The 24,852-nt window shown below is 45.6% G+C and overlaps 1 protein-coding gene across 5 annotated transcripts in view; it reads left to right on the top strand.

Moving 5' to 3' along the window:
- AKAP9 (A-kinase anchoring protein 9) overlaps positions 1 to 24,852 on the top strand; it is a 1,384,828-nt gene that overhangs the window by 1,092,647 nt on the left and 267,329 nt on the right. For all 5 annotated transcript variants that reach the window (XM_085631105.1, XM_085631108.1, XM_085631107.1 and 2 more), the window contains 2 exons: positions 3,529 to 4,617; positions 15,071 to 15,223. In XM_085631105.1, the coding sequence (XP_085487231.1) occupies positions 3,529 to 4,617; positions 15,071 to 15,223 (1,242 nt within the window). The remainder of the gene's footprint in view (positions 1 to 3,528; positions 4,618 to 15,070; positions 15,224 to 24,852) is intronic.

Genomic DNA, 24,852 nt, shown 5'->3' with positions numbered 1-24,852 from the left:
ATCTATTCCATTTAAAGTCAATAATAAATGCATACAATAAAAAAATTCCATAAATTGTGAGACTAGAAACAACCATTTAAACAATATTCTTAACATAAATACAAAATCCTATTCTGTTTTATAAACCTTCAAAATACAAGCGTTCTCATCTCTGCAGTGAAGCGAATAAAAGAGGAAGAGTGGATTTGTTTCCATTGTTTGTTCATTTAATGTTCTAATGTTGGATGTTCTTTGAAAAGCTGCAGAGTAGTGAACAAAATATGTAAATGCATAATGCTAGTCTCCAGTCTGGCCATAAAGTATGTATGTCTATTCAAGTGTTAGAAACAACATGCTGGAAGTTTGTCAAATTTAAGATTTGCAACAGTTCTTGCTCTAAAACCATTTAATATGGGCAACAGGCCTTTACTCTGTCAACCAGGATGCATACATTTTAGTGTCTCATGGGGCACTCAACCATCCAGCATGGATGAGAGAATAGAAAGTTCTGAAGCTTTTCTTCCAAGCTCATGCATTTGTTGGTATGCCATCTGAAGGAGATGATTGTTGTTCTTCCAAGGATAGAAAGCACATCATCCTGCTTTTCAAAAGTGAAAAATTCCAACTCTTAAAAGAGTTAGTTGTTTTTTCATCCACCATAGGTACAGTCTATCCACCCATGTGACAACCTATTGTCACTTGAACAATAGATTTAGAAGCAGGCTATTGGGTAAGGTTTCAGAGAAACCTAAAACAGGCCTTCCCTGTGCCACTTGCATTGTTTTCCAACACCTAATTACATTGTAAGAGGGAAGGAAAGATCAAAGTCCCAACTGGGAGCAAGCTTCAAAACCTTTTAGCTTGACCTCATATCCATAAGTGATGGATATTATCCTGTTAGGTCTATGTGATAGTCACAGCTCCAAGATGAAGGTGTTTTGCCAACTGCATGACTTCTGAACACCATACTTGGACAAGCTTTGTCAGGTGGAATTCAGGAAATCTTTCTAGAGGTGGGTGTTGCAACGGATTTAAAGATTGGGTTACAGCTCTATACAATTCTCTCTTATTATAACATGTCTTAATGCAACTACGTGAACATAAGAAGTTGTCTTGCTTATTTAATCATCTGCACATAAAAACTGACACAAAGAAGTTGACGAAGTAATGCCTCATCACTTATCATTGATCCTATTTTTTATATTTAATTTTTATTTTCTTTCACTCTCCTTCTGTCTCTCACCTGCTGTTGGCCTATGGTATTGATTGGTTGTGGTTTTGTTTGCGAATACAGGATGCAATGATTCATCATGGTGATATTTTATGGCCTTTCACATGAGTAGGAATTAAGGTTTTAGAGTAATTGCTTGAAAGTTTTTGGCCTTTGGCCATGGTTAGCCTATTTCATAGCGTAAACTCTCATTCAGCAGATGGCATTAGAGGAAGATTGAGTCAGAGTAATTACATTAGCAATAAATAATGATTGCTTTTGGCTGAATCGTATAAGCATTCAACACCATTTAAACATTGGATGAATTAAAACTCCTCAAATAAATTAGATTCTATTTATCAGGAGATGGACAGATAATTGAGACTCTGTTTCCCTAGTACAATATTTTGGTGACACAATTAATCTGGGTGGGACAAGGGATACAGTGGAATTCCACACCCATTGTTCAAAAACTGAAATTCCAGAGACTTCAATTGATGAGTCGGGTGAAATGTGCAGTTGGCATCATTTAAAACAATTGCTTGTGGTGTTTGGGCTGCAGTGTGCTATTCTTTCATTCACCAACAGCCACGTTTTCATTTGAAATAATGAATGGGCAAAATGTGCACATGTATGATCTGATTGGTTTGATAAATATCAAGAGAAGGGCAACATTTAGGCCAACTGAAACAAGAGTGGGAAGTCACGATAATATATATATATTCTACTGTGCAGTTGACTTAAATGATCATTCTTTAAAAAAAATCTTTTTATTGATGGAACCTGTAAAGGTAAGAAGCAAACCAACCCTGTGTCAGTCTCCAGGCATAGCACAGTTCAACACATGCAATTGAGATTAGTATAGCTTTGGAGTGTGGGGTAATGATGGGAAAGTGGCAGGTCTACCTGTGAATTAAATGATCATTCTTTGCTGCACATCCTTTTACGCTTTTAGAAATGTTACATATTTGTTCTGATATCCCCTTATAGTGATAGTCCATTATTTTGAATTTTTAGATGTCACATGACGATTTTTATAAATTCACCTTGGTTACTTAAGAGCAGTAAGAGATCTGTTTGTTGGATGTCCTAATATTACCAAGAGTAGTCTAAAGCACAGACTCAATATAGCCAGAGTGCCATCCAAAGTTAGGCCGGGGCCTTTTAGTTGCAGTCTTATTTGTTTTGCCAATAATCTTAGAACTGTGATAATTAAACCTCAAAGAGTGTGCACCTATCCCAACTAAATGTATTATACTGGGAAGAATTTTCCTCGTCTGACGTGGTAATGGAGGTGGGAGGCTTACATCATTTTTTGTTTTTTTTTAAACCAACTTTATTGCTTTTTTTAAGACATGATTAAACAACTCTCAAATATCTTTCGGATTATGCTTGAGCCACAAGGAAGCAGTTAAACACAACGATCCCCAGTATTCCAACTGCAATTGTCCAGCAGTGTCACTTGTGCAATAGGAGGATAATATTCATCTCAGTCCCGGGCTGTCTTTGAGGTTGCTGCTGTGAGTTAGCTGCCACCGCAGTACATTATTGATGTGCCCCCTCGTGGCTCAACTTCCAACACAGGTCGCCCCGTGTACCTCCCCCCACCCTCCCACAACTCCCACCCCCCAGGCATGCCACTTATGCTCAGTTCAACTATGTGCATTCTTAGGGGTATCCCAAAGTGCGGGTCATGTGCAGTTCCTTGCAGTATGTGTCATTGCTAGTGCTGTGGTGGGAGGCAGTACATCATTTGATGCTCACATGGTTCTACTCCCACTGCAACACAATTTCTAGTTTGTGATTTTGCCAAATAGTTATTGCTAATCTGTATTGCTGCAATATTCTGTGATGCATCCTTGTTCTCGTTTTTAGCCCGAAAACAAATAGTAATGAACTATAATTTTCACTATCCAGGAAATGACTTCAGCGAAGCAGTCATACTTTAATGTACTATTTCTGTCCACCTCTTACATGGTGGTCTGAAACTAATCAGTTTTCATGCACTTAGTAGTGTGATGTTTTCTGTTGAAGCTCTTTTCTGGCGACTCTCTCTCTACTGCCTCATTGGCACCAGAGATTTAATTGCAGTATTGGCCTTTGGAAAATGATTTTTGTTTCAGTACAAATTGTATTGCAAATGGGCATGTCCTCGACATAATTCTTGGTGACAGTTTTTTTTTCTTATCACATACCTCATTCAAGTAAATGAAGTAGGCTTCAGGGGAATTACCAAAAAAGTAATCCTCCTGAAAAGGCTAGTGTTTTTAATGTAAACAATAAATAAAAGAAGAAAATTATTTATTCTGTACATAAATTGTTTTCTGCTGATTTTGTAGGTGATCGAAGAAAAGAACGAGCAGATTAGAGAACTTGAAGCCCAGATAGAATGTTTGAAGAGTGACCAGGAACGTGTAAAGAGAAGCAGCGCAGAAGAAATTGAACAGCTTAATGATGTGATTGAAAAACTTCAGCAGGAATTGGCAAACATTGAGGGGAAAGTGGCAGTCGATTTTTCTGGTGCGTCAGAGGATGGTGACAGCCTGAAGCATCAGCTTGAATCCGTGTTAGTGGAAAACAGGATTTTACAGCAAAACGTGGACAGAAATGATACTGAGGTTAAGCTGACAAAAAGCGAACTGAAGGAGGCAAACAATAAAATTAACTTGCTTAAGGAACAGCTAGAAATCTGGAAGCGGGAGCATGGGACACTTGGTGAGAAAGATATGGGTGCTCTTACAAATTGCCATGGTATACTAATAGAGGTAGACAGCGGAGACAAAGCTGACAAGTTGGAAACTGCACTGAGGGAGAATACTGTCCAAGGTATAACACATCAAGTTTTACTTAGCTCTGTAGAGGAAGCTGCACAAGACACTATCAACAGTCTGGAGCTTAAACTCCGAGAGCTTCAGGAAGAAGTCCGAGAAAAAGATCTAGAGCTGAGTGAGTGCTACAACCAAATAAAGTTTATGAAGGAACAAGCAGAGTCTGAGAGCAATGTACTTGAACATAGGTTATTGGAAATGGAGGAGAAAATGAGAGAAAGTGTTGCTGCTGCTCTTGTGAGTGAAGCTCAGCTAAAAGCAATTCAGGTACAAACCAAATACATCCAGGATATGGCGGCCAACCCAGTTGGCAATAAAGACTTACTGAACAGGACGCAAATGCAGAGCACATCAGAGATGCAAGCAGAGTCTGAATTATCAGAGTTAAGAGTAAGGCTTTTGGATATGAATAACCAGTTGGTGGAAATGCACAAACAGCTAGAATTTGAAAAAGAGCAGGTAAATGCTGCTCAGAAGGAGGCGATGGAAAAAGAAGAGAGACTTTTAGACCTCCGGAGAATAATGAACGAGATGCAGCAAAGTCACATGGATAAGGATACCAAAGAGCTGCTCAAAGAAGGACAGATGAGTGCATTTCAGGTACTTGTTGCTTTAAAGTCTATTCTTCTATGTGCAAGAATTGTCTAAATATTCTGCTGTATTGATGTGCACTCAAGTTTAAAACATTTTATGCTCAAAATTCTTATTATAAGAGAGTGTAATTCTTGAATCCTTTGTAATTAAACATTGTGTATGTACTTTTTGTGCTGTACGGTTCCCCATTGTGCTGGTCAATACCCGTTTTAATCGTTTTCCAGGGAAAAAAGTTCTGAAGGCCTAATCTCATTGCTGAAAATTGAATTAGTCACTTTGCACTGGTAACAAACCTAGTTAACCACAAAGTAGCCCTATTACTCTCTGTAGGGAGATAGAGAGGGACTGGAAAGAGAGATAAAAAAAGAAAGGAAAATCGCATCTTTGGTGCCCACAACAGAACCAGTAAGCATTCTTACCTCATGTGCAAAAGGCAAAACTGCTGAAAGTGTTCCACCCAAAAACAAATCCAAACAGTGGTTCTCGATATGTTCTGAAACATTTGAGTGAACCAACAAACAGTGGCTGCCCTGTAACCCAAACCTGGGACTAATAAACAGTGGGAATGCTACAATGGTTCAGGTTCCCAATTCAGAAAGGAAACATTTGCGACTGATTAAAAAAGATCCAATTTAGAGAAATCAGGGAATAATTCAGTACCCTTAAAAAATATTATGAAAAAATATATTTTTCATTGATAGAAAATTTAAATATACAATAATGCAGAGGGTGCTCAAAAGGTTACACAAACATATATCAATAACAAAGGACAAACTAAAGTGTAAACACAAATAATAATCATGGCAAAAAAGGAAAGAATTATATACAGTAACAGGCTGGTAGGATCACAAAGACAAACAACACTCAGTGCTTCCTCTTATTTTTTGCCAAGGAAGGCGTCGACGGCGTTTCGACCATTATCATCAGGACAGAACAATTAAGGAGCAACCATCATGTGATCAAACAGCTGGCTCATCTCAGGCAGCAGGAAAGAACAATTGATATACTGCGAATCATTCAAATTATAGATCGTGTAAGGCCAAGAGAAATTTGACGTAGCTGAGGGAATCTTAAAGTATTAAGTTACATGGTCCCTCCAAGATCCAATCCATATCATTAAAGTTGCTTGAGAGAAAATATTCATTGCTGAAGTCATTCTAACATTCACACAGCATACTGACAGCCATCAACTTCTTGCTTGTCGGTGATCCATCCGAGGACAGATTTATAGCAGTCCACTTAATCTTTTACCATGTGATCAGCTATTGTATCCATATTGTCTTAAACGTAGGTAGCTATGCCATTGTTTTAGAATATGTTCTCCAGTCTTTGTTTCAACTTTGCCTTCACAGCCTCCTACCAAGATTCTGCAGTGTGCGTCTTCAGCCTACAAAGATGATGGCAAAGAGGAAGAACCCAACCATGACCAAATAAAAGCCTTTTTTGTGAGAACATAAATGTATGTGAGGGGCAGGAAGCTACTCACACTGCTGATCTACTAATATGAGGACACACAAAATGAAGAATAACCAGAAACATGGCCCTCTCCCAAGCATAGGCACCAAGCTTTTATGTTTCCAGCTAAATTAAAACACCAGAGATTGCCAGATCTTTCCCACCACCACTCATAGTAGAAGTCACTGTCCGCTCCTTAGCCTCCTGTCCTACACCCTTTACTTTCACAGGTTCAGCCCCCTAAACCTGTCAAGCCAGTGAAGCATAAAGTTATCCCTCTTAGTGATGATGCATTGTCTTCAAACAGTGATCAGCAAGCACTACTAGGGGATATTGGTTCAAGTGATGGTAATGTTGGACAGTGATAATGCAGTTAGTGTATATTGTTCCAAGTGATGGTAATGTTAGACCGTGATAATGCAGCTTATGCTGCTGGCCTCAGTGCAACATACAGTATAAAAACTCAAAGTGGAACCAGTTTGTTACTCAGGATGATGTCCCAGGCCCCGTTCCAGGGGTCTTGCCCTCTGACAATATTGGCAAGTAACACCCTCTATTTAAACAAGCATTGGCATAGCCAATAGGTCTCGCCTTTGGGACCTTATAAGTGTTTAGCCATGCAACAGTTGCATAATTAAATACTTATAAGGTCCCAAAAGGAAGACCTATTGGCTATGCAAAGCGGCCGCGAAAGTGAAAGTGATCGCGATCGCGATCAAACATCAAAGCGGCCTCGCGGCCGTGAAAGTAATCGCGGTAAAGCGCGGCGCGCGCACCCGCGCACATGCACTGTAGCTCTGGGCTGGCCTGGTAGCACTTTTTGGAGCCCTCTCAATAAGTCTCGCCAGACCAGCGCATGCGCTGGGTCAGGCGAGACCTAAAAAGGGATCTCAGTCTGCCTGTGTCCAATGTGGAAAATGTGTGCTTTCATTTAGATTTTAAGGAGAAATCTCATAGAACTGTTAAAGCAATTTCCATCGTTGATCACATTTGGGAGGAAAGACTTTTTAGTGATGAAGAATCCAGCTGCCATAATGGTAAACTTTTCGCACTTTGAAAAGAATTATAAAGTTACTGAGTCTTTCCACACGTTAACCGTAAACCAAGTGAAAATTGATTCTGCAGCCACTCAATGTAGATTGCAGAATCCTGTAACTCTTTAGACAGCTCCCATGGATAGAAATTTTGCAAATGGGACTCGGTGGGAAGTGCATCAATGTCTTAGCAGCAGAGTAGAATACAATTGCCAGGGCATCTGCAGCAATGGCCTTATTTTACAGCCAGCTTTGGAGTGCTATAACTCCTTTCATTGATAAGATGCTGGATGCTCTTTCATCAGTTCTTCTTTTTTCCGCGCCAGACAGCGCCGATCCGGTAAGTGCTTACCCCTTAGTCACTTTTTGACTAAAAGTTTTGACTCTTTTTGGTCTTCTGTTGACTCGACTCTGGTGCCGGTAGGATGCCTGGTTTTAAGGCCTGTGACTCCTGTCATCGACTGATGTTGGTGACGGACAACCATCGCCGGTGCCTTTACTGCCTGGGGGCCGACCACGATGCGGAGTCGTGCCTCGACTGTCAGGCCTTGACCTCGAAGGCTAGGCGGGAGCGGTCCAGTAAGCTTCTTGAACTTCGGCACTCAGCTCCGCGCCGTTCACGGTCCCGGTTCAGGAGGAGGTCGAAGGACCGGTCGCGGAGCCGCAGCCACCATCATCGCACGTCGGGCACGAAGCCTTCGGGTAAGTCGAAGTGCTCAAAGAAGTCCAAGAAGCGACACCGCTCTTCGGACTCCCCTCGCCGGTCGCGCGACTCAGACGAGGGTCAGGGTCCCACCCCCGCGGCTCCATCGGAGCCGCGTCCGTCCCCATACCCGCCGGTCCCTGGGACTGACGCGACTCCGGCGGAGATCAGTGCCTTCCTCTCGGCCTTGAGGGACCTGGCTCTGCCGTCGACGCCTGCCGGCGCGCCTTCGGGCCCCGCAGGCTCGACTGGGTGACCTTGCGAGCCGGCGGCTCCGGCCCCGGCGCCGTCGACGACTTCGGTCCCGATGCCGCAGGTCCCCGAGGGATCCAGGCCTGGATCTCTGCTGGCGCCGGTCGACCTCACGACGCCTCCTCCCCCGGCGCCGACACCGGTTCCACCTTCGGCGCCGTCTCCGGACGACGCCGTTCCCCGGTTCAGCCCCGGCGCCGGTGCGGCGCCACATCCGACGCCGATGGATGAGCATTTCATCTACCGCCTGGCTCTGGTTATTCCCCCTGTTTATCAGGAATCGGATGACGGGGGCGACTGGGAGGGGTCTGAGGACCCTATGGCCAGGCAGGCCGAACTTTCACAGGACTGGGCAGACAAACTAGGGGATGCCAGTGGTCTGGACACCTCCCCGGACGCTGGTTTCATCACTCCTCCGACTGTGGCCTCGGAGGAAGGTGCTGTTTTTTCAGTGGTGCTGCGCAAGGCGGCCGAAGCCCTTGGGCTGGAGTTGCCTCCTGTGGCCGTGAGGACTAACATCCTTACTGAAGTGCTTCAACCGTCAGCAAGCTCCACGGAGCCTCTGCTGCAGTTCAATGAGGCACGTTCTGCAGGGCACCTGGTCCAAGCCCTCCACAGTACCTCCTGTGGATCGGAACGTGGCCTGGCGCCAACGCCCTGCTCCTGGCGACCCCAGTTTTCTGTCCCAACACCCCACGCCCGAGAGTCTGGTTATCCAGGCCTCAACTTCCCAATCCTCCTTCCCGTCTGCTCCTCCAGATCGGGAATCCAGGAGGCTGGAACAGTTCGGAAAGAAGCTTAGTTTGGGACTGCGGTCCTTGAATGCCGCTTGCCTCTTGGACCGTTATTCCCACTCTCTGTGGGATACGGTGGAGGACGTGCTGCCCCTGTGTCCGGAGGAGGCCCGGTCACGGCTCACCCAGGCGCTTGCTGATGGGCGAGATGCAGCATGGCATGCCATACGATGTGGACTAGACACCACGGACTCGCTGGGTAGGGCGATTTCAACCACGGTGGCGCACCGTCGGCACGACTGGCTACAGTCCACGTCTTTCTCGGGGGGTGTCCAGAGTACCCTCATGGATAATGCCCTTTGATGGCACTCGCCTTTTTGGCGAGAAGGCGGATAGTGCGCTGGCTCGCTTCAAGGACTCCCGAGCTACGGCCAAGTCCTTGGGTCTCTCGGCCCCGTGGCCGCAAACTTCTGCCTTTCGTTCCTTTTGTGGCCAGGGAAGGGCCGCCTCCTCACGTCCGCCTAGGCACCGGCCGCAGAACCAACCTGCACGCGGTCACGGACGTGGATTCCGCCGAGGCGGTACTGGAGGACAACGTCCCGGTCAGTCCACATCCACCCCGGCAGCAACCGCCTCAAAGCCCTCCTAGTCCGAGCTTTCAGGCCCATTCCACGCCAGTGGGCGGCAGAATTCGCCATCACCTGCTCCACTGGTGTTCCATCACGTCGGACAGGTGGGTGCTGCAAATCGTCTGAAGGGGCCACTCCCTCCCCTTCGAGACGACCCCTCCAGCCATGCCACCGCAGTACCACCGTATGTCGGGGATCACTTGAATCTTCTGTGGGAGGAAGTTACGGCCCTCTTGACCAAAGAGGCCGTCAAGCGCGTTCCTGGTCCAGAAGTAGGTCGTGGTTGCTATTCCCACTACTTTCTGGTTCCCAAGAAGGGCAAAGGGGGCCTACGCCCTATCTTGGACCTCAGGAGCGTCAACGTCTTCCTCCGGAAGGAGAGGTTCAAGATGCTCACAGGGGTGTGGAATTTATAAAATATCTACTTGTCCATAGGGCAGGTTGTTTCATAAATCTACTTGTCCTGTAACAAAATCCACTTGTCCCTTTGGTGCCATGTAGTGCGGCGACAAATTATGGCAGCAATCTCATTATATAAGAGTTCTGATATAGCCTCTCTGATTATTCCAGCGCTCATGCCATAGTAGTGTTTGAATACTTGCAATCCCCTTATGTTGTCCCGTTTCTGCAGATCTACATACTGGGGCTGATGGAAGTGGTACGCAATTGTTGCAGGTTTAGAATGCTCTTTTGAGTCTGTGCAAAATGACTAACTTGCATGTTTTTTATGGTTTTCAACAACTCTTCTCTAATCTTTTCCCATACTGAGAAATGTTGCAAATTTACCCCTGACAATGGCAGACGTAAACCTTCTTCCAGAGTTGGGGAAAAAGTGGTTGAAGGGAAAGTGAACTTGCAAACACTCAGAATTTCGCATGAGCAAATCTACACATGCAAATTACTCCTGCTAAAATGCAGTTCACAAATATTTTCCAAGAGTACTATTTCTTGTCCTACTTTTGTAAATTTTTAGAAATTCACGAAAGCCGTATAGCTGCACCTAATGCAAGGACATATACCATGGGTGCACTTTTGAGAATTAAAAAAAATAATAATAATTAACCCCTTATTTGGTCTGGCATGGTCCATGACCGTTTGCATTTATTAAAATTATGTCTCTCTCTCTCTCTCTCTCCCTCTCTCTCAGTATCGGCTGGCTTCACTGTGAGTGACAGCATTCTGCTCTTTCAAAAGTAGTTTTGTTCAGTGCCAGTAACTGCTGTGGCAGTGTGTACTTTTTGAGACCAAAAACAATCTTTGCTTTTGTCAGTGTTTGTTATAATGGTGAGGGCCAGGCATCTCCCACACCAATAAGGTTTTACAAAATCTATGCCAAAACAATTCACACATTGTCTAAACTAACCACCAATTTCAGACCTACTGGCTTTGCCAATGCATGTTTATTTATGTTTCCCATAATCATATTGAAACTGGGTACACTGATCTTTCCATTATGAATATTTTGGGGAAATACTAGCATGCATCAACACATGTTACTAAATTATGCTGCAAAGAAATAGTCCCTGAGTTTACAGTAGTTTAGCAAAATGTTTTTTTCCTGCTTTCATTTTTTTAATGAATCAATCTTGCTTTCAAGCTTCTTCAAATATTTGCATCAAATCAGAGAGCATTTTGGGAGCATTATACATAGCCTCATATTGCTAAACTTTAAAAACGTGTGTACACATTTTTATACTGGAACCGCTGTCAATAGTGCAGTCAGAGCTTACAACATTTACTTAGAGCGCTCACCCTAATAATAAAGGCTTTCAATTAATGAACCATGAATACAAGATTGAACAGCATAAACATATGGACAAAAATATTACCTTAACTGCTGACAGTGCCCTTCCCTGATCTATAATGTGGTACTGCAAACTGACAGCTAAGGGTTTGTGCTGCTGGGGGTTGGACCTACTTGACCCAAGGACAAAATACACATGAAAACTTGTTGCCCTTGACCCCAAACAATATGTCCTGGGCGTCGGGCTTTAGGAATTCCCACATCCCTGAGCTCAGGTTCTGGCTGCCCTAGACCCTGGAGACTGGATGGTAGCGTTGGACTTGCAGGACGCTTATTTTCACATCCCCGTCCTGCCGGCCCACCGGCGTTACCTGCGGTTCACGGTGGGTCAAGAGCACTTTCAGTTCACCGTGCTCCCCTTCAGCCTCACCAGTGCGCCTCGGGTGTTCACGAAGGTGATGGCGGTGGTCGCAGCTCATCTGCGCAGATCAGGGGTTCCAGTCTTCCCCTATCTCGACGACTGGCTGTTGAAGGCGGGCTCGCCCCAGCAAGTCGTCTCCCACCTCCAGACTACGGCCGACCTCCTGCATTTGATGGGGTTCTCCATCAATGTGCCGAAGTCGCACCTGAGACCCTCCCAGAACCTCCTCTTCATCGGAGTGGTTCTGGATTCGGAGCAGTTCCGGGCCTAATCTCAGGAACAGCGGGTCCGGGATATTCAGGCTCTGATTTCCATCTTTCGGCCTCTATCCTGGGTTTCGGTCAGGTTGGTGCTGCGGCTTCTGGGGCTGATGGCCTCCTGCATCCTGTTGGTGCATTACGCCAGGTGGCGAATGCGGGCTCTGCAGTGGGACCTGAAGTTTCAGTGGGCCCAGCATCGGGGCAACCTGTCCGACCATGTCTTGATCTCGGAGGGCACTGCGAAGCAGTTGCAGTGGTGGCTCACGAACCGCGATTGGGTCAGCGGCAGATCCCTCTCCCTACCCCAACCGGAGCACGTGGTAGTGACGGATGCGTCCCTCCTGGGATGGGGGGGCCACATGGGGGAGGCGGAGATCAGAGGACTCTGGTCTCCGGCGGAGACTCGGCTCCATGTCAACCTTTTGGAGCTGAGAGCGATCCGGCTTGCACTGAAGGCATTCCTTCCCTCTGTCCGGGGAAGTGTGGTGCAGGTGTTCACGGACAACACCACCACCATGTGGTATTGCAACAAACATGGCGGGTGGGGTTGTGGACCCTTTGTCTGGAGGCTCTGCGCCTCTGGACATGGCTGGAACACCAGGGCATCACCCTGGTGGTTCAACATCTGGCGGGCAGAGCAGATGAACTCAGCCGCCGGTGTATGATGGATCACGAATGGCGTCTAAACTCAAACGTGGCGCAAGGTCTCTTTCTGCAGTGGGGAGAGCCTTGGTTAGATCTATTCGCCACCGAAGAGAAAGCGCAATGTCCGCAGTTCTGCGCGTTGGAGTTTCCAAGGCGGCACTCGCTCGGGGACGCCTTTCGTCGCGAGTGGAGTTGCGGTCTGTTATACGCCTTTCCGCCTATACCACTTCTGCCCAGAGTGCTGAAGAAGATCAGGCACGACCGGGCCCAAGTCATCTTAGTGGCTCCGGATTGGGCACGAAGGTTCAGGTATCCCGAGCTACTCAGTATGTCAATCGACACCCCGATACGACTCTTCAGGAGGACCTTCTGTCGCAGCAGCAGGGGACGGTCCTCCACCTGAAACCTGTCCAGTCTCCACCTCCATGCGTGGAGATTGAGTGGCGACAGTTGATGCCATTTGACTTGCCTCCTGAAGTCTATGATGTTATTCTGGCAGCCAGGCGTCCCTCCACAAAAACGGTATCAGCATGCAGGTGGAACAAATTTGTGGCATGGTGCACAGCAAAGGCTGTGGATCCCCTTTCCGCCCCTCTTTCTGAGGTTCTCCTCTTTCTTCTTTCTCTGGCCCAGCAGGGCTCTGCTCTGAGCACGCTTAAAGGTTATCTTTCAGCTATCTCTGCTTTCTTACGGCTTCCTGATCAGCCTTCTCTTTTCAAATCCCCTGTTGTTTCTCGTTTCCTCAAGGGCATTACTCACATGTTTCCTCCTGTCCCCTTCGTAATGCCTCAGTGGGATTTGAATCTAGTCTTGACTTTTCTGATGGGCGCCCCCTTTGAACCTCTTCACAATTGTCCCTTTCGTCTTCTGACTCGTAAGACTGCTTTCCTGGTAGCTATCACCTCGACTAGACGGGTGAGTGAGCTCCAGGCTCTATCGTCTAAGCCTCCTTTTCTTTCTGTTCATCCGGACAAGGTTGTCCTCCGGACTCGTCCTTCCTTTCTTCCGAAAGTGGTGACTCCCTTTCACATCGGGCAATCTGTCACGTTGCCCACCTTCTTTCCGCCTTCGCATCCTTCGAAAGAGGAAGAGAGGCTCCACCGTCTGGACCCAAAACGGGCGCTGTCCTTTTATTTGGACTGCACCAAACAGTTTCGGGTGGACGACCAGCTTTTTGTTGGATACGTGGGTGCTAAGAAGGGAAGGTCAGTACACAAGCGGACCATCTCGCGGTGGGACGTATTGTGTATAACAGCTTGTTACTCCTTGGCTAAAAAGGACCCTCCTGTAGGGCTGAGAGCCCATTCCACCCGGGCCACAGCGGCGACTACTGCCCTGGGACGGGGAGTTCCCTTGCAGGACATCTGTCAGGCGGCGACGTGGGCCTCGCTGCACACTTTTGCCAAGCATTATTGCCTGGACAGCCAAGTCCGGAGAGATGGCTTCTTTGGCCGTTCTGTTCTCCAGGACTTTCTGGTGTGATCTTGGCTCGCAGACCCACCACCGGGGTTGGTATTGCTGGGGTATCTATTCTAAGGTGAGGGATCTAACTAACGTGTTTCTTTCAGATGAGCAAGTTACCTTCGGTGACGATGTATCTGTAAGAAACATTAGTTAGTTAGATTCCTCACAGCCCCACCCATCCTCTCCGTTCTGCGAACCAACATCTAGGGTTAAGGCAATCCTTTCTAGGGCCCTTGATTTTTTGGCACCAGTGTCGGTCTCTTGCATGGCTCTGCGTTCTAATGTTGTTTACTAAGGGTTCTAACATGATTAACAAAATAATGTTCTTCTATGAAACATACCAGTGCTGGAAAACCGAAGTTGCAGGTCAGTAACTCATTTTGTTGCATGTCGAAAGCGCCTTCATTCGACTGTCATCTCAATTTACAAATTTGAGAGACCAGTCTTGTTACAATTTCAGAATTGCAAATTGCATCTTGTCTAATACAAAGAGGGTTTAAAATGAATCCACCAATTGTTTTAATTCCCCTTCCCCTTGAATGAGAAACTGCAAACACTAGAGTGTAGGGTGTAATGAAATCTACTTTATTTCCAGGCAAAGGGTTCAGTGTAACACAACTGCAAAAATATTACATTTCCAGAAAGCACTTCTCAGGGATTTTCCAGTTCAACTTGTCAATTACAAAGAGCAGCAGATTGTAGGAGTACATCTGTACTTGCTAGTAGTTAGGTGATTTTGTGCATTGGCCCTAGTGGTATGGCAAGAGCATTCATGTTCAAATTTCTCTTCAAACTTGTTGTGTTATTACTTGCTCTACACGTCTGATCTCAATCTTAAAAAAACACAATCCTTCAGATAATTTTTACATAAAACACAAATGAGATTTCCACTGTATTTTAAACTTGATTTAAGAACAGTTCTGCTGATAACTGTCATTATACAGAAGTCTGAAGGATAAACATCACAATGTAAGCCAGTAAGCAATCAGAGGCTACGTCAAGTATTATGTGGAGTTTACCATACTGGTGTTGCTGAGGCATGCACTTATGAACTAGAGCCCGTGGTCTTGCCCTTTGTTTATATCCATGGTTAATTTACATTTTGTGATCACTTCTAGGGATCAGCAAAAGAAATGCAAGGAACAGAGCCAATTGTATCAGCTACTCAGTTACAGTTTGAGATGGAGAAATTAAAAGTAGAGGCAGCAGCTGTCAAGGAAGAACTCAATAGTTTCAGAGAAAAGACAGAAAAATTGGAAGAAGAGTTGATGGTAAGATCTAGTAAAAGTGACATTGTTAAAAAATAAAAAGAGAGGAATGTGCCTGTTTGTATAACATATGTCATTATGATTATGTCAGACTTTCTACTGACAAAGGTGTTTTTGTTTTCTTAACAACTTTGGCTCTGTCCGACGAAAAATTACAGTAAAAGACTTCATCCATTTTAGTACAGCATGGCAATTTTTATATAGTCCTATTAACAGTGACCAAATAAAAGAAGTGGATATAAAATGACATTTGCCATTTTAAATTATTGTGCAAGTCTTTGTTGTAGGGTACACACAAACAACTAAATGATTGACATAAAGTACCGCGGAGAAGAATGGAGCACTGTACCCTGTCTTTTTGCCAGACTTTGGATTGCATCTCTAAACAGTTGATGTGCAATTTGGACTCCTCGAGAGACCATGTACCTCAAGTCAATATTGGACCACAGCGGGCGCCACAGCCCTTCCGACTTCCATCTGATTCTAACACAAGATCCGAGGCACACGCGAAGATAGTTCTGCCGTTCCAGGCTTCTAAATGGTCGGTCCACCATTGAAGTTCTAGACAGGACTCTGGATCAATGCTGATAGAAGCTGAATAAGCAAGGCCATTTCGCAGGTGATGAATCTTGAGATGCTGAAGGACTTGGTAATGAAGTGGAACCAGAAAGATGGCCTGAATGGAAGAGGCCAGGAGGTCTACCACCCTCACTAATGATCTGAGGGACATTTGGGAACTGTGAAGCATTAGAAGAATTTCTCTTTTGATAGCTTTTGCTTTTTGTTGAGGAAGGTGAAGAGTAGCACTTAAAGAGTTCACAAGAAAATCTAGAAATTCTATCTGTTGAGTGGGAATCATGATGGATTTTTCTCCGTTTATCAGGAAGCCCAACTCTGATAGCAGAGAACAAGTGAGGTGAAGATTGGAATGAAGAATCTGAATATTTTGACTCATTAGCAGTATATCGTCCAGGTAAGTTATCAGTCTGATCCCTAGAGACCCGTGGTACGCAATCACTGGTTTTATTACTTTTGTGAAGCACCATGGTGCCAAAGAAAGACTGAAGGGAAGGGAAGAAAAACAGTAAGTTTGTCCCTACCATTGAAATTGAAAACATTTCCTGTGACAAGGATGAACAGGGATTGTAGATTAGCGTCTTGTAAATCTGACCTTACCATCCAATCATGCTACAGCATAAGAGTCTCTGACGTGAATGATATTTTCCATCTTGAAGTGATGGTAAACTACAAACTGGTTGAAGAATTTGAGATTGATGACCAGTCTCATCTTCTTGTTTTGCTTTTGGACAAAAAACAGGGAACTGGAAAACCCCGAAGGATCTGGTTTGGAGATCTGAATTGCCTGTTTGTGTAATAGCACCTGAATCTCTAGGGAGATTAGGTTGGGCATGTCTGAAGAGAACTTTTGAGGAGGAGGGAAAAAGTTTTGAAAAGGTGTTGTCTAAAACTCTATGAGATAACATTGTATTGTATTTCGCACCCAAGGATCTGCAGTTATTTGTTGCCATTTTGAGAGAAAATACTGAAGACGACCTCCTACAGGAGGAGGGCCAGAAGACAGTGTCACCTTGTTGATTTTTGGCTCTGAATTTTCTTTGTCCACGGCCATGATAACCTCTCCCTCTTTGGTGGTAGAACTTTGGTTTGAAGTCTTGGTAGCCGTAAGATGAGTTAAAGGAACCTCTGGTTCCCTGGTTGCTGTAGGAACAGCCGGTAAGAGGCTCCAGCCTCTACCGGCCTGTGCAAAAACAAGCTGGGAAAATACTTTTTTCAGAGATTGTTGACCCTTATCAATAGAAGAACGCGTGATAACATAATGGCTTAGTTCTTTGATAAAGGAGTTCCCAAACAGAAGACCATCTGCTTTGAGACCTTTCCTCCATTCGTGAGCTATAGCAGAGTTAGCGTTACCGAGCAACCAGAGGCCCTCTGAACCCACATAGATAAATCAAGAGGATCAATGTCAACAAAATTGTCTAATCTGGCAGCTTCAGCTATGTCACAAATGTGAGCCAAAGGACCCACCAAGTCCAGTAACTTGTTGTGGGAAGTCAACCAGGTCTTATCGACTCCCTTACATTAGTACTTACCAAATTGTGAAAATAAAGTAAGTAAAGATTGATCAATCGATGGCGGTGGCAGTTATACTGGAGGGAAGAGAAGGCCTAGGGCATTCTAATTTTAACTTAGCCCTAGTCTGTTTGTCCAGAGGCAATACGAAGCCTGGGGGATATATGGTCCCCAGCGTGGTGGCTGGAAACCATTCCGTTGAATTAGGATGGTGAATGAGGGTTGAATCGAACATGGGGGTGCCCTCCACATTCAGTACTGTCTTAGTTTGGAAAGAATCAGTCATTGGAAGGATTAAGTTTGGATTTCTTCAGAGGGAGAGGAGAAGAAGGATCATTAAACCCAAAATTATCAGAACCATCATCTGTACCCCCTAAGTCATCGTCGGTATCCAAAATGACTATTTTTGGGGGAGCATCTGAACATTTTTTAATTTACTTTTGCACTTGGAATAGGTTTTGGAATTCCCCTACTTTATTGGAGAACTGGGAGGAACGACGTCCTCATTCTGGTGTGAAGGAATATCACTGCTCAAAAAGTGCATTTCAGGAATGGGGATAGATTTCTTTTTCACAGGTAAAGACCGCATTTTGCGTTGTCTTCTTTCCTCCGCAGAATGGGACAGCAGATTCTTTGACATCATAGTCATTACGGATTTTTCTATATTTTTTGCCATCATGTCTATAGAGGCCACAATGGCCTGTTCAACTGAGGAATGAATGAAGTCATTTAATTTGTTTTTAAATGTTTCCCCATCATCATTTTCCTCATTCATTAATGGAAATCTGCCTAATTCCATAGTAAATACTCCATTTTAACTAACTTCAGTCAGAAAAAGGTTAAAATTGACAAAGAAACACAGGGGCAGAGAGAAACACCCAAGCCACTCCCTCAGGGCGTGTACAAGCTGAGGAAGACAGCAATAGCAATGAGGGAAGCCTAAAAGCCTCTCCCTTTATTCTTACGTCGTACGTTGAAGCGGCGAAGGGAACCTGCTCAGCTGAAGAGAGAAGCTGAGGGAAAGTTCCATTAGCCAAATTAATGCTGCAAATAAAACCCCGGCTGACACGGCACCCAGCGTGGAGAGCGGTAGAAGGGCAATAGAAAATGGCAGATGCGGGAGCTGCCAAGAGGCAGAGCACAGCACGCACGCAGAGAACAATGGTCGTGTCGAGCGCACAACGGAGAACAAGGTACTAAAACCAGCCAATAAACAATGTGTACTTATCACAAACTACAGAAATACAACCTTAATATATCACATGGAACACCATAAAGGGAATAAATAATGTACTTATCTTGGCTGCCAGCAGCAAGGAAAGAGGGCTGTTTGTTGTCCAGTGTGGCATTATACATGTTACTGTGATACTGTCGGTTATTGTGATGATTACGTTTTTTGTTCCCATTGACTAGCCTGTTACTAAGCCTCTTGGAATTTCTAGTTTCAACTTTCTTGACTACTTCTATAGAAATAAATGCAAGATTAGAAATCATTATAAGTGCCTCCAGTCTTGACATAAAATTAGCAGTGGATGATGAGGGGGCAAGTTATAGTTACTTTAGAGCATGAGTTATAGTTATGTTAAAAACAAATTATGGTTTTGGCCCCTGTGAAGAGGGGTCTTTCTGTAACCTCCCACCCTCTTCCGGCCTTGGTGGGGGGATATGGGGTCAAAGCATCCTTACCCTGCCCCTAAATGTTTTGTTTTTTTCTCTTACTTTTTTCCAGTACAGAGGACTGGGTTGCCAAATCTTAAAATGGCAGCTGGTGGCAGCCAATCAGATCTTATCTTTAGATCTGTGTGATTTGCGGTCACTCCGCTGCATGAAATGTCTATAATTATTTAACCATTATTTAACCTTAAGTTCTCAAAAACTACTGAAAGGATTTACTCCAAATCACACAATGCTTTCTGGACCAAGATCTAGCTTTCTGCCAAATTTGGTGTAATTCCATTCAGCATTTTTGTCTGCAACTGTATGTGACATTCCAATAGAAAATTACATGGGGAAAGCATGTTTTGGGACCCCCCTTTTTGCCAGCCCCCATTTGACGAATCATCTTGAGACTTTCCAGGAAGGAGCTATGGTGGATTAGACTTTTTAGGGAAAGTTTTGTAAGGATCATTAAAAGACTCCAAAGTGTTTACTACATTTTAAAATGTGATTAGACATGGGAGCTTTTTCTCCTGTTCCACATTTTGGGTCTGTACACCAAACGTTGGGTTCCTGGAACCAAAGTTCTCCGATTGGCTGGCCGCAAGTTCTGGAAGAATGTTGTGGGTGCCATTATTATATTATAGGATGTTGGGGGGGTAAAAAATATATATAAAAACACTATTTTACCATGGGGTTTGCAGACATTTCAACTGGGTTCGCAGCCACCAAGGACTGCAAATCTGACTGAGGAACCATGAAATGTGCAACACAGTCCCCTGAAGATTGTTGCAAGTTCACAAACTCTACAGGAGGGTCCATAAACTCTATTGAATAAATAAATAAAAAAGGCTGTGAAGGTTGGCCGCATTGTTAGATGTGGTATAAGATCAAAATACCGAAAAGCAATTCACTGAAAAAAACAAAGGTTACATTTAAGACATAGTACTCTTTGGTTATGACACCTAACCTTAGGTTAAAAAGAATCTTAGAAATTCACTGAAAAAAACATTTTCAAATTGAAACAAAAAAAAAAACACACTGAAATTGGAAAATTGTGGTTGAAACTGCTAACCATAACTCACACATCAAATCCAATGCTTATGACCTCACAGTATTGATACTAACAAGTAATAACATCTAAAAGCACAGCAGAAGTAATAAAAAATGCATACTCAAATAAATAATACTATATTGATAGTTCTCTTTCACGGTATTAAGTGTAATATATGTAGCGACCTCTTTAAGACTATTTTACAACATTTGTAAATGCATCTTTCACAGCAATAGTTAAAGAATGCCAGCCTGCCAGTCTTGGTTTAATGTTACACTTTGTAATTGGAATTCAGAATTTCACCTTTTAACCTAGCGTACTTTAAGGCGTATGGGCTTAATGTTTTGTGTTTGGAGGGAATTTGAGATTTTTTTTTTAACAAAACGGCATATTTGAAGCGTGCTCACAGTAGTTAAGTGCTCTGCTCAATGACACTTTTTGGCGGCCATTGTGGAGAAGTGTGCTGTGCACGGTTAGCAGGCCAGTTGCTTTCAGTTCAAGGTACACGCCCCTGTTTAGGCATGGCACAGGTGCGGAAGCGCAACTTCAGGTAGGGTGTTTTTCGGAGCACTGCTACGGTCTAGTGTGAATTATCAAACTAAAAGCTTAAACTCTTTTTAACTTTGCAACGTATGGTCTTAGTGTTTTGTGGGAATTTGAGTATTTTTATTTTTTTAACTTGCATTTTTGGAGCATGGTAGCACGAGTTAAGTGCCCCCTTGTGACACTTTTTGGCCGCCATTGTAGAGACGTGTGCTGTGCTTGGTTAGCGAGCCGCTGTATTCTGTTCAAGGTACACACCCTAATTTAGGCATGGCACAGGCATGCCTAAGGCAAGCCAGTCTGTGCCTGCCCGTGCCTGAACAGGGCTAGGAACCCTGCCTGTTTTTGGCTGGATGTAAAAGTATTTTCTGTTCACCAGCTAAGAGCACTGTGCTCTGTGTCTTGCGTCCCTGGACCTAGTAAAAAGTCAACAAATATGTAAAGCCTGTAACTTCTCCCTTAATGCATACAATAATCACATGCTAGATGCTATGGGCAAAGTAGCCCTTCAGATGTCACCGGGAAGTGAGGCTACCACCGTTTCAGGTACCAAGTTAGAAAGAAAGTTTTTCTTCTTTTGTATTAATGTTCATTTGTTACCGATTCACCAACATCTCTATAAGTTTTTGGTGGATCGTGAGCCTCATGCCATGTGTCTAACGGAGACATGGTTACATGAGGCTTTGATTCATGATGTTCTTGCTGCTTAACCGCCAAATTATTCTATGGTGAGGAGGGACAGAAGTGGCAAACCGGGAAGTGGGGTAGCCATTGTGTTCAAATACAGCTACAAATGCATCACCAATACCGGCATGTGAAGCAATATCTTTCTCATTGGAGCTTACTTGTATTTTGCCATTATTGTGTGCTTTAATTTATCTTCCATCGGGTTATGCCAGAAATTGGTGCACGTTACTTCCTCAACTACTTGCCCCACAGATCTTTAGATTATTGGGGCATTTGAATGTCCATTAGAAGGACAGTCCATGCTTTTCCGGCCAGACCTTGATTGAGGACTTCAGAGTACTGAGCCTTGCGCTAATGAACTGTGCACCTACGCATAAAGCAGGACATCTTCTAAATCCATTTTTTGCATACATAAAATTGATGGAGGCGGGTCCTTCCATGCCATTAGTGTGGTCGGATCATTATGCAGTAATTTTTCTATTACAGACTTGTAAGCGTCCGGCTAGAGCGAAGAGTGGGCGTCAGATCAAGTCAAGGGCTTGTTCTCGATTAGACTTACCATGCCTTAATAGTCAATAAAGGAATACACTGCCCAGATTTACTCAAGGGGTCCAGCTGGATTAGCCCAGAACTGATGACTGGTTGCATGATTTCCTGGATATAGTTTTGCCAGCAAAAATGTGTCGCCCAGCCAGATCTCATCCCCCAGCTCCATGGTTTACTGAGGCATTACGGGCAGAGAAGTCAAAGTGTAAGGGACTGGAGAGATCCTGGAGACTTGCACATGATGAGGATAGGAAGCTCATATACAAAACAGCTTTGAGAAACTATCATGGTCTATGTAGAGTGGCTTGTGCCACTGTATACTTGGACCAAATTACCTTGGCCACATATTGTTCAAAAACTCTTTTTAGAGTGGTGAGGGAACTTTCGGATCCTAATAGGATATTGCCAGTACAGTTGCAACCTCAGTGTGAGGAGCTGGCATGTTTCTTTGTTAAAATAGTGACAGATAGTCCGCTCTCACTAAAGACCGGATGGAATGATGTTTCCCCGCCAAGCAGTATTACTGAGAATCTGGTCATCAAGTACCTGATTGGTCCAGCCTCCACACGAGTTTGTCATAAATTGAAGGTATGGCACACGCTGGATCTAGCTGGGTTCCTGTCACTAATGACATCAATTACATATCAGTCATACAATCACCTGGAGATCCTATCCCTGCTGCCAAGATTAGTGTTCTAGATTCTGACATTTTGCAGTTCCTGGTGGGGCTACTTAACTCATGTTTATCGCAGGGGCAGATTCTACAGGCATGGAGACATGCCATGGTCCGGCCCCTTTTGAAGAAACCTAATCTCGACCCTGTGAATTGATCTAATTATAGACCAGTTTCTATGCTTCTTATTATGGCCAAAATAATGAAGAAACATGTTAACAGACAACTCTCCGGAGGAGGAGCCTAGCGCGCAACCAAGATGGCCGCGTAGGTGCGAGGCTCCCGAGGACCTCCGCAACCTCCTACATTTATCCTGAATTCATCCTGCCTCGATTGAGGGGACTGTGTTTGTGAGCCTGAGCTGAGGTGGCACCCGTTTTCCGTTCTCGAATTGGACCCCGGGTGCCGGAGTGAGCACCGATTGAGGTTTGCGGCCTTCTTCTCGCCGAACCCCGGAGTTGCGTTGGGGGGTGACCCAGTGGCAAAGTGAACAACAACGGCGGGCCGGGCCTGGCGAGTCGCGTACCCCGCACTTTCGCTTTCTCGCCGTTTCTGCAAGTGAGATCGTGGAGCCTCTTGTGTTGGTGTGGCCTCGCTGGGGGACCCGGCCTGCCTGCCTGCTGTGGCCCACCCCGCCGATCTGGGGTGGCCCCAACGGAGCTCGTGGCCCTGATTTCCTGCCCTCTACGACGTTGCTGGTTCGATTGTGGGACCAGCGGCGATGGCCACGAAACAGGATGGGGATCGGTCAAAGACTAAGTCGACCCGACGTGGCACCGTCCATCTGACCAACAGCATGGACCGCTATACCCTCCAGAGGGGATCTCCCGGCGGACCGCACAAGTCCCCTGAGGGCCCCTCTGATGCCCCGGACTTGCCCACGGATCTGACTCTCCACGACGTCATGGGCGCCATTTCCGAGATGAAGGCCTCGGTGAGCCAGCGGTTCGACACCCTGGCACAGAAGATCGATGCGGTCCTTGTAGACGTTGGCCTGGTGAGGGCCGATCTTTCCAAGACCAACGATCGAGTTGACTCTTTGGCCCACACCGCATCGGGCCTTACGACTGAGGTGGCGGCACTACAACTGGAGGTACGCCGGCTAAGTTAGGCGAACGCACTTATGGATTGGCGCCTCGAGGATTCCGAGAGTCGGGCCCGGAGGAATAACGTCCGCATCATCGGAGTGCCCGAGAGACGGGAGGAAGCGGCGGCGGATCTATTTGTGGAGGACCTGATTGCTACCCATCTCCAGCCTCGGGGCCTGAGTAAATTTTTTGCTGTGGAGAGGGCCCACAGGGTTCCCGGGGGAAGGCCGAAGGTCGGAGCCCCTCCGCGACCTCTCATTGCCCGGATTTTTAACTTTCGGGACAGAGACGCTATCCTGCAAGCTTCCAGACTACATGGGCCGGTTAAGTTGGACAATATGGAGGTGAACTTTTACCCTGACTTCACCCAGGCGGTCCAGAAGCAAAGACTGAGCTTCCTCGGCGTTAAACGCCGACTCCGGGACCTGAACTTAAAGTACGCCATGCTCTTTCCGGCCAAGCTGCGAGTGGGGGTGGATGGTCGCACGCACTTTTTTGATCGTTCCGAAGCGGTAGGGGACTGGCTGGACACTCTGTCTGGGGATCGTGATCGAGATGGCGGGGGGGGGGCGGCGGGAGGAGGCGGCCCACTGGATCGGGACTGAGGGGTCAATACTGGGCCTCACTCAGGACGAATATGATGCTACTTTCGATCGAGCGTCTGTCTTTGTACATTCCCCTCCCATGGAGGTTGTGTGGGGTCTAGAAGGAGTACTCTTTCCTCCTCTAGGGGATCTAGCTAGTTTCTTTTATAGGGGCGACAGGCACACTGCAAGTTGGGGGGGCTGTCCGGGCTCATGCAGGGGTGCAGGGTGGGGGGAGTTTTGTTGGTATGGGTGGGTTGGGGTGGGGTGTTGTTCGTTTCCACCACAAGGCAAACGTATCTTTGTGTTATCTCTACAGTGCTCTCTGGGGGACGAGTGATGACTTCTGTTAATGATGGGGGGTAGGGGACTGAGTTTGTTGTCCTGGAATGTTAATGGACTGGGGGACAGGATAAAACGAGGTGTGGTCCTGCAGTTCTTGAAGCGAATTTCGCCCGATATAGTTTTTCTGCAGGAGACGCACCTCATTGGCAATTCCTTTTGCGCTATGAATCGACGGGGCTACCGCCTTGTGGCCCATGCGGGCTTCACGTCCGGTTCCAGGGGTGTGGGCATTATGGTTAAAAACTCGCTCCCGTTGGAGATTGATGAGGTGCGCCATGATGATAGGGGACGCTACGCGGTTTTGGTGGGCAGATTGGAGGGCAGAGTGATCGTTTTTGTGTCAGTATATGTCCCACCGGGGCTGC

The sequence above is a fragment of the Triturus cristatus genome, chromosome 10 (genome assembly GCF_964204655.1).
Source record: "Triturus cristatus chromosome 10, aTriCri1.1, whole genome shotgun sequence".
Lineage (NCBI taxonomy): Eukaryota > Metazoa > Chordata > Amphibia > Caudata > Salamandridae > Triturus > Triturus cristatus.
Note: the sequence above shows the minus strand (reverse complement) of the source record. Positions and strands in the feature narration are given on the sequence as shown.